Below are 18,668 nucleotides of genomic sequence, written 5' to 3' on the forward strand. Positions count from 1 at the left end.
CAAGTCGGGAATTCTCTTATTAAAGCTGAGAAGGCATTACAGAAACGGAGAGAATGAGAATAAGTTAAGGTCAAGGTCATAATTATATTATTTTTAAAGGCAGGGCAAGGCAGAAACACGGCCTGGGGAAACCCTGCCACTCCTAACTGCTTCTCTAGAATCTCCCTTCGCCTTTCAACCACCATGAGGCTGAGAGATCAGCCCCAGGTACCTGCTGAATACAAGCAGAGCAAGGGCAAATTAGAGTCAGAATTCCTCCAAGATCAGAGTTAAATGCACCAGAAAGCAAGAGAGACCCCTTGAACACCTCAGTCGCACTCAGCGGAGACGTACAAAGCAGTGAAAATGCCTAAGTTGCCATGGTCTCCAGCCTCCAGGTCAGTGACAGCCAGCTCCAGGAGAAGGCCCCTTCAGAGGAGCTCTGCGGCAGCATCCCCACAAACACGTTCTTCCCAGCCTGGCCCTACAGGGGCAGCTTCCCCACAGGGGAAGGGGCATCGGCTGGCTACCATCCAGGGAGCAGTACCTCTAATTTAGGGCAATACTATAAATGGTGACTTTCCCATTTACATTCAAAACAGCATTAATGGGAGGGCAGAGGGAATCCTGTCCTGATCTTCCCCGAGGCTCTGGCTAAAAAGGGTCCTTCCCCATGGACCGTCTCCATGACACATGACGAACCCCTCCAGTGGAATTCCCAATTACCGTCAAACAAAAAAAGGTTAGGGAGGCCCATTGGTATAAGAAAAGAGCAGAGGGAGTGAGCTCATCTAGGGAGGGGGTGAGTTTATTACCGCAGATAGAACAGCACGTAGGCCTGCTGGTTCAGAACCACCTTGACGTTGCTGGAATGGACCAAGGAATCATTCATCTGGTACCACTGTCCATTGCTTGCCTGAAGCAGCCAAGGATTTTGCAGAAAACAAAACAATCAACAAGCATCCCATTATCCTTACTTTTTAAAAAGAGAATGAAAAATCTGTTACTTGCTACACTTCCAAATGCTATTAATAATCAACCATAACAATTTCCTACTAAAATGTGTAATATTTTCATAACTCAGAATGTGACCCCAAAGTGTGCTTTGAGTCCCAGTTCCTTCCTAGTGCCCCAACAGATAGCAACTGTCCCTTCTAAAGGACATTCAAGCAGTCTCATCACCATGGCCATCTCCCTCCTACATTTGGCTTTCACCAAGATCTTGCCAGGGTTCCAAGGATGGCACCAGAAGTGGCTGCCTCTTCTGTGAAGGTCTCACTGCAAGTCTGAGAACAGTAGGTTCTGGTGCAACACTTTTGTAAAGGCATCTTTTCACTCCACGCACAGAGGCAACAATGAGGACTTGAATACAACTACAAAACATCACTACTTTTCACAAAGAAAGTGTTCTACAGAGGCCACATCTGGATGTGCACGGGTGCTGAAACCTGGCCCAGGAGGCAGCTGCACTGACACAAGCCTCTCACCTTCACATAGCAGTAATAGTGCCCGGCGTGGCAACTGTAGCCCGAGTGCACCAGGACAGCATAGAGTCCATACATGACAGGATCACCATTATTCTGGGACATATACGGACGTATGTTGAGGAATTCCGGATAGCCTACATCCTGTTTGAAAAATCAAGGAAAAGGCAAATAAGATTCACTTTGAGAGTAAAGATCAATTTGCCCTTTCCATCCACAACCACACAAAATGCCCGACTTGGCTGGTCTTTAATAATTTGGGGGCCGGATGCAGTGGCTCATGCCTGTAATCCCAGCACTTTGGGAGGCCGAGGCAGGGGGATCACTTGAGGAGTTCAAGACCTGCCTGACCAATATAGCAAAACCCCACTCTAATAAAAATACAAAAAATTAGCTGGGCATGGTGGTGCACTGACTGTAATCCCAGCTACTCAGGAGGCTAAGGAATGAGAATCACTTCAACCCGGGAGGCAGAGGTTGCAGTGAGCCGAGATCGAGCCACTGCACTCAGCCTGTGGGACAGAGTAAGACTCTGTCTCAAAACTGCACCGCCACAAAAAAGAAAAAAAAACAATTTGGGGCGACTGGGTGTGCAGCAACACTGTGCAGGAGCTCCCCCAGGCAATGATTAAAAACCAAGATGCTGGCCAGACGCAGTGGCTCACGCCTGTAATCCCAGCACTTTGGGAGGCCAAGGCGGGTGGATCACAAGGTCAAGAGATTGAGACCATCCTGGCCAACATGGAGAAACCTTGTCTCTACTAAAAATACAAAAACTAGCCAGGCATGTTGGCACGTGCCTTGTAGTCCCAGCTACTTGGGAGGCTGAGGCAGCAGAGTTGTTTGAAACTGGGAGGTGGAGGTTATAGTGAGCTGAGATCGCACCGCTGCACTCCAGCCTGGCGACAGAGCGAGACTCCGTCTCAAAACAAACAAACAACAACAACAACAACAAAACACCAAGATGCTGAGAGGTGAGTCTTTTCCAGTCAGCCTATGGGAAACTTTATTGTGCCATCAAGCGATGTAGAATCTGTTCTTGTCTTTGTCAAGCATCTACATTAGTTCTCTCACCACCTGCTTCCCAACAATCAAATGAGAAGAGTCACTCCTTTTCTTTCCTTCCACTCTACAGGAACATTGTTGGTAGGAGAAAAGGCAGAGAATGCTGGATTTTAGCTCTTCAGAAACAAAAGTGCTGAGTTAACACAGCCAACTGCTACAGCAAGTTAGGCTTTTAATGAAGTGGATCAGAAGAAAGGTCATGTCAAAATATGTTCCCAAAACTGACAATTTTTCATACAAAAAAGATACACATACATGTATACATATATGCAAACATATATACAGACCTTATACATGCACACACATACATGCACACATACACACATACATACATGTACATACACAAACATGCACACACGTATACATGCACATACATATGTGCATACACATATACACGCATGCATGCATATATACATACACGTGCACATACATACACACACATATATCCATACATGTACACATATACACATACATGCACACACATATATTCTTGGCAGTAATAGTGCCTGGCATGGCAGCTGCAGGCTGCGTGCACCAGGACGGCACAGAGCCCACACAATGGGATGGCCATCATTGCGGGGCTATACAGATGTGCGTTTAGGAACTCTAAAACATATAGACATACATTTTTTTTTTTTTTTTTGAAACACAGTCTCGCTGTGTCGCCCAGGCTAGAGTGCAGTGGCACAACCATAGCTCTGTGTAACTTCGAACTCCTGGACTCAAGCAATCCTCCTATCGCTACCTCCGAAATAGCTGAGACTATAGGCACATGCCACCATGACTGGCTAATTAAAAAAACTGTTTAGGCCAGGCGTGATGGCTCACACCTATAATCCCAACACTGTGGAAGGCCGAGGTGGGTGGATCACTTGAGGTCAGGAGTTCAAGACCAGCCTGGCCAACATGGTGGAACCCCATCTCTACTAAAAATACAAAATTTAGCCAGGCATGGTGGTGCACTCGTGGTCCCAGCTACTTGGGAGGCTGAGGCAGGAGAACCACTTGAACTTGGGAGCCTGGGTGACAGAGTGAGACTTCGTCTCAAAAAAAAAAACAGAAACTCAAAATTTTTTTTGTAGAGACAGGGTCTCGCTATGTTGCCCAGGCTGGTCTTAAACTCCCAGTCTCAAGCAATCCTCCCACCTCAGCCTCCCCAAGTGCTGAGATTAGAAGTGTGAGCCATTGTGCCCAGCCTAAATCATTTTTTTAAACTGAGTTGTGGGATTTGTAGAAATGCACAGATCTTCAGTATACAGATCAAAGAGTTTTGACAAGTATATACTGATGGACATGCAGAACATCAACTAGAAAATTCCCACATCCCAGTCACTGCCCCCATCTCAAATATCCACTGTTCTGATTTCTGTCATCATTAGTTTTGCCTGTTCTTAAAACATCACATCCATCAGTCATGTGCCACATAACCATGTTTCGGTCAATGACAGACCATATATACAACAATGATCCCGTAAGATTATAATTCGGCATTTTCACTGTACCTTCTCTGTGTTGAGATACACATATACTTCCCATTGTGTTGCAACTGCCTACAGTATTCAGGACAGGAACAGGCTGTGTAGGTTTGTGGCCTAGGAGCAAGGGGCTGTACCATACAGCAGGCTCTGTCCTCTACCTCTGTGTACGTGCACTCTGTGATGTTCACACAGGGACAGAATTGCCTGGTGACATATTTCTTAAAACGTGCCCTTGTGGTTACACAACACGAGTCTACAACATAAAGAATCTGCAAACACATTTGGGAAATGCTGACCTAAGCAAGCCCCCTACCAATGAGGAAACGGAGGCTCAGCCAAGGGGCTCGTTCCAAACCGCATAACCAGGCTCTCAGAACAGAACTTGAGATTGTTATGAACTACAGCCATCAGCTGGGAGCAGTGGCTCAGGCCTGTTATCCCAGCACTTTAGGAGGCTGAGGCAGGTGGATAACCTGAGCTCAGGAGTTCAAGACCAGCCTGGCCAACATGGCGAAACCCCGTCTCTACTAAAAATACAAAAATTGGCCAAGCGTGGTGGCGGGCGCTTTAATCCCAGCTACTCTGGAGGCTGAGGCAGGACAATCACTTGAACCCAGAAGGCGGAGATTGCGCCACTGCAATCCAGCCCGGGCAACAGAGCAAGACTCTGTCTCAAAAAAAAAAAAGGCCGGGCGCGGTGGCTCAAGCCTGTAATCCCAGCACTTTGGGAGGCCGAGACGGGCGGATCACAAGGTCAGGAGATCGAGACCATCCTGGCTAACATGGTGAAACCCCGTCTCTACTAAAAAAAAAAAAAAACAGCCGGGCGCGGTGGCTCAAGCCTGTAATCCCAGCACTTTGGGAGGCCGAGACGGGCGGATCACAAGGTCAGGAGATCGAGACCATCCCAGCTAACACGGTGAAACCCTGTCTCTACTAAAAATACAAAAAACTAGCCGGGCGAGGTGGCGGGCGCCTGTAGTCCCAGCTACTCCGGAGGCTGAGGCAGGAGAATGGCGTAAACCCGGGAGGCGGGGCTTGCAGTGAGCTGAGATCCGGCCACTGCAGTCCAGCCTGGGCAACAGAGTGAGACTCGGTCTCAAAAAAAAAAAAAAAAAGAAAAGAAAAGAAGAAACACGTCTTCTATTAAAATGCCACTATAGGCCAGGTATGGTGGCTCACACCTGTAATCCCAGCACTGTGAGAGGTCAAGGCAGGCAGGTCACTTGAGCCCAGGAGTTTGAGACCAGCTTGGGCAACACGGCAAGATCCCGTCTCTACAAAAAACTTTTAAAAAAATTAACCAGGCATGGTGACATGTGCCCACAGTCCCAGGTACTCAGAAGGCTAAGGCAGGGGGATCGCTTGAGCCTGGGAGGTCAAGACTGCAGTGAGCTGTGATTCCGCCACTGCACTCCAGCCCAGGTGACAGAGTGAGACCCTGTTTTAAAATAAAATAAAATAAAATAAAAAAAATAAAATGCCATCGTGTCAAAAGTAGTTTTTTAAACTCCATATTCCATAGAAAGCCAGAGCATGCAATGGCACCTGTTCTAGACATCAACAGGACGTGGACGATGCGAGTCCCACCACCCAGTGCTCATCCCACTCATCTGGAGAGCCCTGAGCGTCCCTGCCAGGACCAGCCTGAGCACAGCCAGAAGCTGGGGTAAAGCTAGCGAGACAGTGGCCCTGGAACTTGACTATGTATAACAAGCATTCAGGGATTTTGCAAAAATGCAGATTCCTGGGCCCTGTCCTCCAGAGATGCAAATTCACTAGCAATGGGACAGAGCCAGAAATGTCTATTTTTTTTTTTTTTGAGACAGTCTCGCTCTGTCGCCCAGGCTGGAGTGCAGTGGCACAATCTCAGTTCACTGCAACCTCCGCCTTCTGGGTTCAAGCCATTCTCCTGCCTCAGCCTCCTGAGTAGCTGGGACTACAGGCGCCCACCACCTCGCCCAACTAATTCTTTGTATTTCTAGCAGAGACGAGGTTTCACCACGTTAGCCACGATGGTCTCAATCTCCTGACCTCATGATTCGCCCGCCTCAGCCTCCCAAAATGCTGGGATTACAGGAGTGAGTCACCACGCCCAGCCAGAAATGTCTATTTTTAAAAAGCATCCCAGGTCTCTTCACCTCTCTGTGCCTATTTTCCCATCCTGGGCAATGGTGAAACTACAGCCCCTACTTCACAATATGTGTAGAACCTTTAGAACATGGACAGGTACTATGTAATGGCAGCTATCAAACTCGTGGCTATCACTTTCTTTGTGTCATTCTGATGCCGACTGTGGCCCACGGAGCTGCCTGAGATGGCGTCACGAGCACTCACCTTGGTGATCTTCCCCCCGCTGAAGTTGGCAAAGCGCTTGAGGGAAAGGGTTAAGACATTGGATGTTCTGTGGATGGTGAAGCGCTTGCTGGCTGGAACCTTCTTCTTGCATCTGTGAAGAAGGTGATGAGAAAGATTAATTAACTGATTGATTCACGCTCTGAAAAATGTTGTCTTAACGCTAAGTTAACAGCAGCAACAACTGCTCTGTAATAACGGAATCTTCATCAACTAGATTTAAACCTTTTGCTCCCCTAAAAATCACATTAAGTATGCCTCAAGTAAAGGAAAGCTACCACAGGGAAACAAGACTATAGAAAGTGGGAAGATCCTAAAGCAAAAAAATAAAAGTAGTGTACCCACCAGGAGACTAAACAAGATACAGGAAAACAGGAAAAAGTTGCTTTGGGGCAACACAGGAAAGAGCAAATTAAAGCAGATGTGGCTGAGTGATAAAATGGGCAGGCAGGAAGTCAACGTAAGCAAAGCCAGAAGATGCGCAAATGCAGGGAGAGAAAACAGAGGCAGAGGCGTGCAGCTTGGAGAGCTGCAGGAAACAGACATAAAGAGGAGTAAAGCAGAATTAAGAATATATTCTTTAGTGCCTACAGCTTTACAACGACCTAGATACAAAGACATTCGGCCGGCTGTAGTGGCACGATCCCAGCACTTTGGGAGGCCAAGGCAGGCGGATCACCTGAGTTCAGGAGTTCGAGACCAGCCTGGCCAACATGGTGAAACCCTATCACTACTAAAAATACAACAAATGACAAAGTAAGAGTTCTAACTGCAGAAATGGAAAAACATCCAAAACCGGTTAAGTAAAAAATAAAAGCCACAGAAAACACTCCTCAAGAAGCAAGAGAGCAGCTGGCGGGGCACAGCCCCTTGGGTGGCCGCCCAGTGTGAGCCAGTGTGAACTGGTGTGAGCCAGTGTGAGCCGGTGTGAGCCAGTGTGAACTGGTGTGAGCCAGTGTGAGCCAGTGTGAACTGGTGTGAGCCAGTGTGAGCCAGTGTGAACTGGTGTGAGCTCGTGTTCTGCCGCGTCCTCTCGGGGTGGCCTCAGGCCTGGTCACTTCACTTCTCTGTGCCTCAGTTTCACCATCCCTGGCAACGGGAAACCACAGCCCCTACTGACAATACATGCAGCATCTTTAGAACAGGTACGGTGTAAACTGCAGCTATAAAAATCACAGCTATCGCTTCATTTGTGTTATTTAGAAGTGTGTGTTTTTAGGACATACATAGATTCCTCAAGAAATACGAGCAGCGTCACCGCAAAGGAAGAGAGAGGGTGGGCACAACACTGTCAGGTAAGGTGACTTATTTCTCATCTTGTGTCAGGCTTCCGCCACGAGCAACGTGAAACTTACTTAGCACACATGTAGGCATTCTCTCCACTCAGGACATCTGCTTTCACGAAAAGTTCCAGAGCACGCACAATATTTGCAGCTTGCTGAGGAGGACAAAAAGAGGGAGTAAAATACACAGCAGAAGAAAAAGGCTGATTCAAGAAATGCCAAATTTAAGGTCTTTTTTAGGCTGAGGCAGCAAATCACAAAACTTGACTTGCATAAAAGTTTTCCCGCTAGCTGCCAGACTGGGACACCTTCTCCAGTGACGAGAAATGACAGCAGCCAGGAACAGCAGCTCACGCCTATAATCCCAGCACCCTGGGAGGCCGGGGCAGGAGGATCACTTGAGGCCAGGAGTTTGAGACCAGCCTGGACAACACAGCAAGACCCCCATCTCTACAAATAAATTTTAAAAATTAAGCAGGCATGGTGATGCATGCCTGTAGTACCAGCGGTGTGGGAGGATCACTTAAGCCTAGAGGTCAAGACTACAGGGAGCTGTGATTGCACCACTGCACTCCTGCCTGGGCCACAGAATAAGACCCTGTCCCTCGAGCCCCCATAAAAAAGAAAAAAAGAAAAGAAAAGAAATGACAGCTGCAGGTCTGCCATGAATCAGTCACTTTTATCAGGATGGTCTTGTAGCTGGACCTGCTCTGGAGCTTGGGTTGGTCCAGCGCAGGCAGGCCGGCCTCCCGCAGACTGTAGCTGGAGCAGGGCATGCGTGTAAAGCCAAGGCTGCTCTCCCAGGTGAGGCCCACAGAGCCACCAAGCTCCAAAGGCTGCACGCTGCCCACAGCACACAACAGACTCTCCTCAAGCCCTGGGGACAGCGTTGTTCCTGTACATGCTTCAGGACACAAAAACTCCATTTTACCATTTTTTTTTCTTTAAATAAAACGATATGCATTGGGAAAACTCTAGAAAGAAACAGGTGAAGACAACGGTCTGTGCTGCAAGGCAGCAGGGAGCAAAGGAGTTTTCTCCCTATCTACTTTGATCTGATGCCTTCACTGTTCTGCTGGTTCTGTTTCACCCTCTGGCCTCATTCTCCTACTGCAAATGTGAACGGCAGCTTAAGTCTGTACCCGGATCTCCAGCGCGACGTCCAAGTAGGGGTCGTAGGTGTCTGAGACGCTCTTGCACATGGAGCACTTCACTGCAACAGAACAGAGGCAGTGGAGCAGGTGCGGCCTGGCAGAGGCACTCCCAGCTCCCAAGACCGAGACCCGGCAGGGAGGCAGACTCTCAGCAGGGCTTTGGCCAAAAATGAGATTCCCACTAGTCCCTGAAGAATCCTGGTGTCTGGACAGCGAGCTCTCCTTCCCCACTGAAGTTCACAAAGATGGATGTCAATGCCTTTGCACTCACAGGACCCTCTCTGCCTGGACTGGCAACCACCACGTGCGGTACTCTTCTGCTGAGGGAGAGCGGAGGGAAGACCGCCTCCTCCCTATGTGCGTGCACAGCACTTCTCTCGGACTTCCTCATGGGAATATACACACACATGCACATATATATACATACATATATATTTTTTGTTTTTTGAGATAGAGTCTTGCTCTGTCTCCCAGGGTGGAGTACAGTGGTAGAATCTTGGCTCACTGCAAACTCCACCTCCTGGGTTCAAGCAATTCTCCTGACTCAGCCTCCCAAGTAGCTGGGATTGCAGGCATGCGCCACCACGCCTGCCTAATTTTTGTATTTTTAGTAGAGACAGGGTTTCACCATGTTGGCCATGGCTGGCCAGGCTGGCCTCGAACTCCTGACCTCAGGTGATCCTCCTGCCTCAGCTTTCCAAAGTACTAGGATTACAGGCAAGAGCCACCACGCCCGGCCCTCATGGGAATATCCTTTTTTTTTTTTTTTTTTTGAGACGGAGTCTCGCTCTGTCGCCCGGGCTGGAGTGCAGTGGCCAGATCTCAGCTCACTGCAAGCTCCGCCTCCCGGGTTTACGCCATTCTCCTGCCTCAGCCTCCCGAGTAGCTGGGACTACAGGCGCCAGCCACTTTGCCCGGCTAGCTTTTTGTATTTTTCAGTAGAGACGGGGTTTCACCGTGTTAGCCAGGATGGTCTCAAACTCCTGACCTCGTGATCTGCCCGTCTCGGCCTCCCAAAGTGCTGGGATTACAGGCTTGAGCCACCGCGCCCGGCCTCTCATGGGAATATTCTAACAACCGCTCCAGTGGCCAGGTGGGCCAAGGGTCTCAGAGGAAACCATGGCTCAAGACCTCAGAGACTGACCTGCACAGTGAGGAAAGAGCCCCAGCCTGCATTCCAAGACTTAGGGTTTCCTGGGTTCACGTTCTAATCCTGGCAAGAAGCAGTAGAGCAAATGTCTCCACTTACCACGTGATCTGAGATACCCTCCAAAAATCTGATGGACCAAGGTAGTAGCCTGCGTTTGACGATCCAGCCTGAAAAAGAGGCCACAGCCTTTAAGGGAAGGACTCGGCATGATGACACGAGGGATGGCCCCATCCCAGCACCCCCATGCCCACCAATCACCAGCTCAGCGTGAGGCTGGGAAACCCCACCCCCTACCCGAGTCACCACAGACCCTCAACCTCCATCGTCAGCCCAGCGGCCTGGCAGTCTCTGCAGAGCTCTGACCTCCTCAGGGACCCACTCCCCACAGTAGCCATTTCAAGCCTTCACGATGCCCACCGCCACCCACCTCACAGAAAATAAAAGCCCCGAGAAACATACGTGTATCCTCACCCATTGTTGCCTTTTTTTTTTTTTGGTCTCAATAAAAAGTAAGTACCCAAATCTGGAGTGAGACAGGAAGCCAAACACCCCCCCAAGCTGGGGCGCCCACCCAGCCCACCCCTCCGTTTCTCTGCTGGCCATCAGACGGCTGGTTCCCAATCTGGGAAGAGGGGTGGAGGTGGGGACAGAGGCACAAACAGGACCAAAACTCCCCAGCTCTGTGCCCTTTTCAGAGAGGACAGCAGAGTCAGCCGTAGGCTTCAGGGTCAGGAGCCCTGCACTCACTCATGCCCCCGCACCACTCACTAACTGGGATGTGAGGCAATCCGAGCTGGGGGGGCCTCTTCTCACCCGGCCCCAGGGCTGCCCGGTGCCTCCCACGCCTATGTAGCCATATGGTACCTACTCACGCTGGGAAGATTCTGAAACAATACACCACATCCAGTTTCTGCTCCTGGTTCTACTTGCAACCCACTGCATCTGGTCCTGACTCACTGCTCTGGAACTGCCTTCCTCAGAGTCGCCCAAGGCCTCCAGGCATGAGGCCAGCTGGGTCTGCAGGCCCTTTACTACGAGGCTGCGCAGTGTACCCGTACACCCACTCCCTCCAGACGAGCTTCCCCTCTCTCCAGGCTCTCCAGCCCCGTCTCCCCAGCTGCTTCCCCGACGCCTCACTGGCACAAAGCAGGGCTGTTTCCAGGGCTCCCTCCACATTTCCCATGGCCACCCAGACCATTCCACACCGGCAAGCCACACCCCTCCCCCGCCCCCCCCAGAACATGTCCACCTCAGCCTCTCATCTGGCCCGTAAGACTATTTGCCATCGCACTTCCCGGACTCTGGGAGCTCTGAAATATTTGGGGGATCAATACAGGATCACTCAACTTTTATTCTGCAAAGTTAGAAAATGAAAAAAATCAACTGCCACCACCTACTTTCCCACCATTCTTCAAAAGTGACCTTTTAACTGCAAACACTAGCAAGGACGGAATCTCTGAGTGAACTGAGAACTGTGGGTAGCTGCGTGTGATGGTGGCTGCCAAAATCCAGACCACCCCCACAACCCCTCCGTCATCTAGAAGACCACAAGCACCAGAGCCCACAGGGCCTCAAGGAGTCCCCTCTTGCATAACCCAAAGCAGAGGAAGCACAACCATCACCTTACCCAGGAGGAGGAAAGCCAAGCTGAATGGCAGCTCCCACAGGCACCCCATCCCACAGGCACCCCACTGAGCCTGGGGAGAAAGGGCAGTGGGGAACAACTGGGCAAGAAGGGAGGAGGGGGCAGGAGGTGGCCCGAGAGCCACCGCGAATCACAGCTGCAAGGGGTGCCCTGGAGAGGAGCGCTGAATATGGGGTCTCACAGGCATGCAGCTGGAGTGGCAGTCTCCACAGGCATGGGCTGTCAGGGGCAGAAGGCAAAAAGGCAGGCAGGTGTCCTTAGAAGGGCAGTGAAGGGCAAGAGAGGCAAAAGGGGACACAGGTTCCTGAAAAAAACTCAAAACTATCCTAGACTATCAACCCTTCTGCCACCAGAGGAAAAGCCAACCATTAAAGTGCCTGCACGGTGCAGACAGGCGGCACTCTGGATTACGAAATCTTGAAAAGCAGCAGACCCACAAGATAAATGAAAGCAGGCCCCGTCTACGCAAAGTGCTTCAAGCACAAAGCAGCAATGAACAAGAATCAAAACACCTCATGGAATGCAAACTAGCTCCAGAAAACAGGCATGACACTGAACACAGCCACCAAAACTCCAAGCTGAACATCCTCAACACAGTGAGAGTGGCCTCATTTCTGGAACCGGAGTGCCATACACAGCTGCCCTCCTGGAGGAACTTACAAGAGGACGGGCTTCACCTAGCCAGGAGCACGCCAGAGGTGCCACTGGAGGGTGGGCAATGAGCAATGGGAAGATGTAACCATAACCTAAGGCTGGGCAAAAAAAAGGTATCACCTTATAGGTGCCAACAACAACAACAAAGAAATCATGCACACTAAAATGGCAAGAGAGAAGAGTGTAAAAGCGGTAGGAAGTAAAGGGCACCACGTGGACTGCCAAACCAGACAGTGAGGGGTGGGAAAACGGGACCAGGTGCATTTCAAAAGGGCGTATGAAACCAGCAGGAAGGGTGCAGCGTGCCTGCAGTTCCAGTTACCGGGAGGGAGGATTGCTTGAGTCCAAGAGGTAGAGCCTGCCGAGCGGAGATCACACCACTGCACTCCAGCCTGGGAGACAGAGCCAGGCCCTGTCTCAAAAACAATGGCTTATGTACAAAGGTAGCCATTAAAACAAAAACGCATATCTTCCTAATATCCCAAGAAACGTGATGAATAAAGAAAAATCAGCCGGGCACAGTGGCTCAAACCTGTAATCCCAACACTTTGGGAGGCCGAGGTGGGCAGATCATGAGGTCAGGAGATCGAGACCATCCTGCCTAACACGGTGAAACCCGTCTGTACTAAAAATACCAAACATTAGCTGGGCGTGGTGGCGGGCGCCTGTAATCCCAGCTACTTGGGAGGCTGAGGCAGGAGAATGGCGTGAACCCGGGAGGCGGAGCTTGTAGTGAGCCGAGATTGCACCACTGCACTCCAGCCTGCGACAGAGTGAGACTCCGTCTCAAAAAAAAAAAAAAAAAAATCTGAGAAATAAGCACAGTAAATATGCTACCTATAATTACTATAAAATACATAAATACAACAGAATTCAACCAAACTTTTCAGTCATAACAGGAAATGTAAAGGGACTTAACCTGCTTATTAAGAGATGGTCACTTTCACTTATAAAACAAGACCAAACCTTAAGAACACCTCTCAGGGAGGGTCCAGAAAGTGACAGCAAGGGGCCAGTGGAAACCCTGCACAGCAGGGGCTGCAGCATGATGCTGGCCAGGGCGGAATTCAGAACAAAGCCACTCCATGCGACAAGCGAAGACACTCAGAACGCTAAAAGCAACGATCCTCAATGAAGACATGACCGTTACAACCATATCACCACAATCACCTGTATAGAGTAAAACTAGAGGAGATGCAAGGAGACAGACACCACCAGAATTCCAATAATCATGGACTTAACACACTATTCCAAACAGATGAAGGAGACAAGAGCACATGGACAGATAAAGTGAAAACAGCATCATCAATAGACCCATCTACGGACAGACGAGCAAACCAACACCCCGGCGGTCTGAGCACCCACCATCAAGTATGCAGGAAACATTCACAAACGCTGGTCACCTGTCATCACAGAGAAAACAACAGGAAGTTCCATGAAGTAGAAATATTATCAACACACTCTGATCATAACGCAAGTAACATCAAAAGTCATTTACAGAAGCAAAAGATGAAAAGGCCCCTCCACCTGCAAATTCAATGGAATAATTTGCTTTATGAGAAGCTCACCGTTGGTGTCATGTTTATTTTTTCTCCACATTTCACTGCAGACCAGTGAAAGCTCTCTCATGGACCGATATCTAGTGAGCCTTCATCTCTCCCCTGGCAATGCCGGCCACCTGACACCGGGCCTCCCTCTTCTTTCCACCAATCCTGGTACCCACGAATGGCTCACCACCACCCACCCCAATGCCCAGACCACAGACCTGCATTCCTCCCATCCCACAGCCCCAAATCCAAACCGTCATTCATTCTACCTCCCTCACGAATTCTACCTCCCTCACGAATTCTACCACTCCTCACGAATTTCTTCCAGCTGCAGACTCTGGTTAATTGAACCAACAGAAGCCCAAGAGTCAGTTTCTGTCCTAAGAGCGCTCCAGGTGGCTGCACCCTGTGCCCAGAGCCAGGGCCCCTGCTATAGGCTCACTGCACTCCCCCTGCAGGTGCTGGGGACACCGCAGCCCTCCTCCTGGGGATACCCACTTGCCTTTGCAGGCCCTCGGGGTCACTTCTCCCAGGAAGCCGCCTCTGGGTGAGCTAATCTCCTCTATCACAGCACTTCCCACACATCACTGCAAATGCTGCTGGGGTCCCGTCTTTCCCAATTACACCACGGGCTTCACAGACTCCAGGGCCATGGCTTCTACCTCTCAGTTCTCAGTGCTAGAGATGGGGCCCAGCACACAGGGAACAGCAGTTCAATTACCCAGTTCACTGAAGGGCAGACCCAGGATCATATAGGGAGCACGGAGGCTTGAGTCCCTTCAGGGGAAAGGGAAGAACATGTGACCAAACCCTCAGAAGAGACAAAAAGCATCCTAGGAATGCAGTGAAAGTTGCCTTCATATAAATGATTTAAGTAAGTTTTCTTAAGCCAGGAATGGTGGCTCATGCCTTTAACACCAGCACTGAGAGGCCAGGGAGGGCGGATCACTTGAGGTCAGGAGCTGGAGACTAGCCTGACCAACAAGGCAAAACCCCATCTCTACTAATAATACAAAAATTAGCCAGGCACAGTGGTGTTGGCCTGTAATTCCAGCTACTGCACTCCAGCCTGGGCGACAGAGCAAGAGTCCCGTCTCAAAAACAGTTTCATTCTCTAAGTCTTATTTACCTAAGAATACCATCCACTGAGGCTGGTGGTTTTGCCATTTCACTCACTCATTGCTACAACTCAACTTCTCTAAAGAACATTCTAGGTATACTTCCTAAACTATTTAAAGTATTTCTAAGATCCTAAGCTGACGCAATAAAAGGAAGTCCTGAGCATTTCCTGCCCGTTTTCTTTGGTCTGAACCTATGAACTCAGGAATGCCACAAAGACAATTTGTGATGGCGACCATTACATATAAGGGCATATGCGGTGCCAAACAATTGCCTGGCACCACACTAGTGTGAATAAGAAACAGCAGCCAGGCACAGTCAGATCCTAAGTTACAAACTGCCTCATGTTAAAGCTCCGTTTGTACATATACATGTATGTATAAATTATACTGCAGAGACCTAATTCCTACCACCCCATCCTCTTTTTAAAAACAACATGATTTTTAAGAGACTGGAAAAGTCCATGGTAATAACTGAACACCCCTAAGAAGGTCTGCTAACGTATTTCCCCTTAACTGAGCTGCTGAGACACAGCTACTGCCACCACCACAGCTACCCGATCCTACCAAGCCGCCCGGGATCAGGAGGACGTAGCCGGAGACAGCCCTTTCCCAGGAAGCAAGGGCAATCCCCTATTTGGGCTCCAGCAGGCTGAGTACCCAGAGGCAAATTCTGCCACATCTACCCGAGGGCAGCCTGGGTAGAAAGTAGCCAGGCTGGCTGTTGCCCTAGGAATGTTCTGCTGCCACCATGTAGAAAAGGCGTCCAAAGCCCGGGGAAGGCGAGTGGGGAAGCACGCACTTGGCGCAGCCATTCAGGCAGGCCTTCTGCATGGCATCGATGGTGTACCGCAGGAACTCATGCGCGTCCTCCTGGTTCCCAAAGCGGAAGTGCCGGGCGATCTCTAAACGAGGAAGAGGAAGAAACACGGAGGGAAGAGCTCATGTCTTCTCGTCAAACAGCCTGGGGCTGCTTTCCCGAGTATCCATTCCTGGCTGTTACAAGGGGAAAATAACGCAACTTTTCAAAGGAACAAGTGAGGAAAACAAGAGCTCTACATGGATTTTCTATGTCCCAATCACAATTCATCATGGCAACTACTTTCTCAGTAAGACTGGAGGCTTGAACCTTCACTACTTCACAGAAAAGGAAGAACACCAAGCCCACAAAAGTGTAAAATGCCACAGCTGGGTGAGGTGGCTCCCGCCTGTCACTCTAACACTTCCGGAGGCTGGGGTGGGAGGATCACTTGAGCCCAGGAGTTCGACAGCAGCCTGGGCAACACAGGGAGACTTTATCTCTACAAAAATAAAAAATACAAAAATTAGCCAGGCATGATGGCATGTGCCTGTAGTCCCAGCTACTTGGGGGGCTGAGGCAGGAGGATGGGTTGAGCCTGGGAGGTTAAGGCTGCAGTAAGCTATGATCTCACCACTGCACTCGCAAGCTTGGGCAACAAAGCAAGACTCTTATCTCAGAAAGAAAAAGAATAAAAAATGTAAAATCTGGCTGGGTGCAATGGCTTATGCCTGTAATCCCAACACTTTGGAAGGCCAAGGCAGGAAGATCGCTTGGATCCGGGAGTTGGAGACCAGCCTGCACAACATGGCCAGACCCCATCTCTACAAACAATACAAAAACAGCCAAGTATGGTGCACCTACAATCCCAGCTACTCAGAAGGCCAAGGCCGACTTCTTGAGCCCAAGAGTTTGAGGCTGCAGTGAGCTGTGATTGCACCACTGTCCTCCAGCCTGTGTAAGAGCAAAACCCTAGGCCAGGCGCGGTGGCTCACACCTGTAATCCCAGCACTTTGAGTGGCCGAGGTAGGCGAACTGCCTGAGCTCAGGAGTTCAAGACCAGCCTGGGCAACATGGTGAAACCCCGACTCTACTAAAAATACAAAATTTAGCTGGGCGTGGTGGCGCGCGCCTGTAGTCCCAGCTACTCAGGAGGCTGAGGCAGGAGAATTGCTTGAACCCTGGAGGCAGAGGTTGCAGTGAGCTGAGATCACGCCACTGCACTCGAGCCGGGCAACAGAGGGAGACTCCATCTCAAAAAAAAAAAAAAAAAAAAAAAAAAAAAAGCAAAACCCTGTCTCAAACAAAAGAATGTAAAATCCAAATCCACTGAGCATCTCTCTAAAAGCCAATATAAAACACAGGTGAATAAGTATTTCATAGTGCTACAATTTACACAGGTTTCAGAAACTGGTAATAGGCCTCTTCTTTCTGCCAAGTGAATGTGAATGAGACTTTTTTATAGGCTAGGCAACTGATTCCTGATATTCAGAAAGGAATTGGTACATTCCTCAGCCATTCTTCCTCCCACTTCTCCCTCAGGCTCACTTGCCTGCCCCAAAGACACAGCAGCCCCACCACCTGGCCAGAGGAAAAGCTACCTGTCCTGACCTGCCCCCACTGACAGGCTTCCCCACTGACCCCAGCCCAAGTCTCTAAACTGCTATTCTTTGAGTCTGTGCCACCACATGCAGGGCTGTTAGCACAGAGGGATTCCCAAGACGCCATCCATGACTCACTATTCTCTCCCTTCTACCAACTCCCCAGCACCTCCTACAGGGCGAGCACTTAGCAGGCCTTCAGTAACAGATGGAGAATGGCACAGTGGCTCGTGTCTGTAATCCCAACACTTTGGGAGGCCAAAGTGGAAGGACAGCTTAAGGTCAGGAATTTAAGACGAGCCTGGGCAACACAGCGAGAACCCCGTCTCTACAAAAAATTAAAAAATAAAAAAACCACAAAAATTTTAACACGGATTCATGCTTACTTTTCAGGTCTCGGATGAAGGAGACGGGCTTGATGGCGTTGCCGCTGTTGGCAAAGGCCTGGACGATGTGGTTCTGCATGACACACAGCATGCAGAAGCTTCCCTGGTGGCCTGCCAGCGTGGAAGGAGGAGCAATTTTAAGACAAGAGCTTTCAAAAAACTCACGGTGAGGTCCCCACCCCAAACGTAACACAGACAGAAACACAAGCAGGTAAGAGCAAACCAGGCTGTGAGAGAATGGATGAGCCAGAGATCCCAGACCTCTGCTGCCTGGGTGACCACTAAGGAAATGTTCTTCTCTGCTGGATGGCATTTGGAAGCTATGATCAATCCAAAGCTGAAACTCTTAACAACCTCACAACATCACCCCATGTTAACGCTGACCTGTGCATGATTCTTTTCACATTTCATTAGTATTATTTACTTATAAAAAGACTAAGGCAGGTTTTCAAAATGAAGCTTAAAAGATGTCTTCTCGAATTTCTAAGTTGCATCATATGGTCAATAGGCTAAAATATTTTAGGGCTGACAGCCCCTTAGTCCCTCAGACATGGGACCATCTGTTCCACTGCTTCTAGTAAACACCACGCTAGGATATATCTGGGGTTGAAAATGTTTTCTGGGAAGATCCAGACAGCAAATCCTTTCTGATCTGAGGACTATACAGTCCAGTCACAACTATGCCCCTGCATTACAGAGAAAGCAGCCGCAGACAGTATGTGAACAATGGGGTATGAACGTGTTCAATAAAACTTTATTTGCACACACAGACAGTAGGCCAGATGAGTCTGCCCACCACTGCTCTACATAAAATGCCTCACTAGACATTAGGCTAGACAGTGGTGCTGTTTTTTTTTTTTTTTTTTTGAGACAGAGTCTCACTGTCACCCAGGCTGGAGTGCAGTGGCATAATCTCGGCTCACTGCAACCTCCGCCTGCCGGGTTTAAGCATTTCTCCTGCCTCAGCCTC

At 49.5% G+C, this 18,668-nt stretch overlaps 1 protein-coding gene across 1 annotated transcript in view; it reads right to left on the bottom strand.

Annotated features, from left to right (window-relative positions):
• The window catches only part of USP36 (ubiquitin specific peptidase 36), a 45,183-nt gene that overhangs the window by 17,069 nt on the left and 9,446 nt on the right, over positions 1-18,668 (bottom strand). Inside the window, exons 5-12 of the mRNA XM_011956039.1 lie at positions 17,699-17,809; positions 15,715-15,817; positions 10,048-10,115; positions 8,787-8,857; positions 7,717-7,799; positions 6,344-6,455; positions 1,467-1,607; positions 795-895 (exon numbers count right to left, since the gene is read on the bottom strand). Coding sequence (XP_011811429.1) covers positions 795-895; positions 1,467-1,607; positions 6,344-6,455; positions 7,717-7,799; positions 8,787-8,857; positions 10,048-10,115; positions 15,715-15,817; positions 17,699-17,809 — 790 coding nt within the window. The remainder of the gene's footprint in view (positions 1-794; positions 896-1,466; positions 1,608-6,343; positions 6,456-7,716; positions 7,800-8,786; positions 8,858-10,047; positions 10,116-15,714; positions 15,818-17,698; positions 17,810-18,668) is intronic.

The sequence above is a fragment of the Colobus angolensis genome, unplaced genomic scaffold (genome assembly GCF_000951035.1).
Source record: "Colobus angolensis palliatus isolate OR3802 unplaced genomic scaffold, Cang.pa_1.0 Scaffold1, whole genome shotgun sequence".
In the NCBI taxonomy this organism is placed as follows: Eukaryota; Metazoa; Chordata; class Mammalia; order Primates; family Cercopithecidae; genus Colobus; species Colobus angolensis.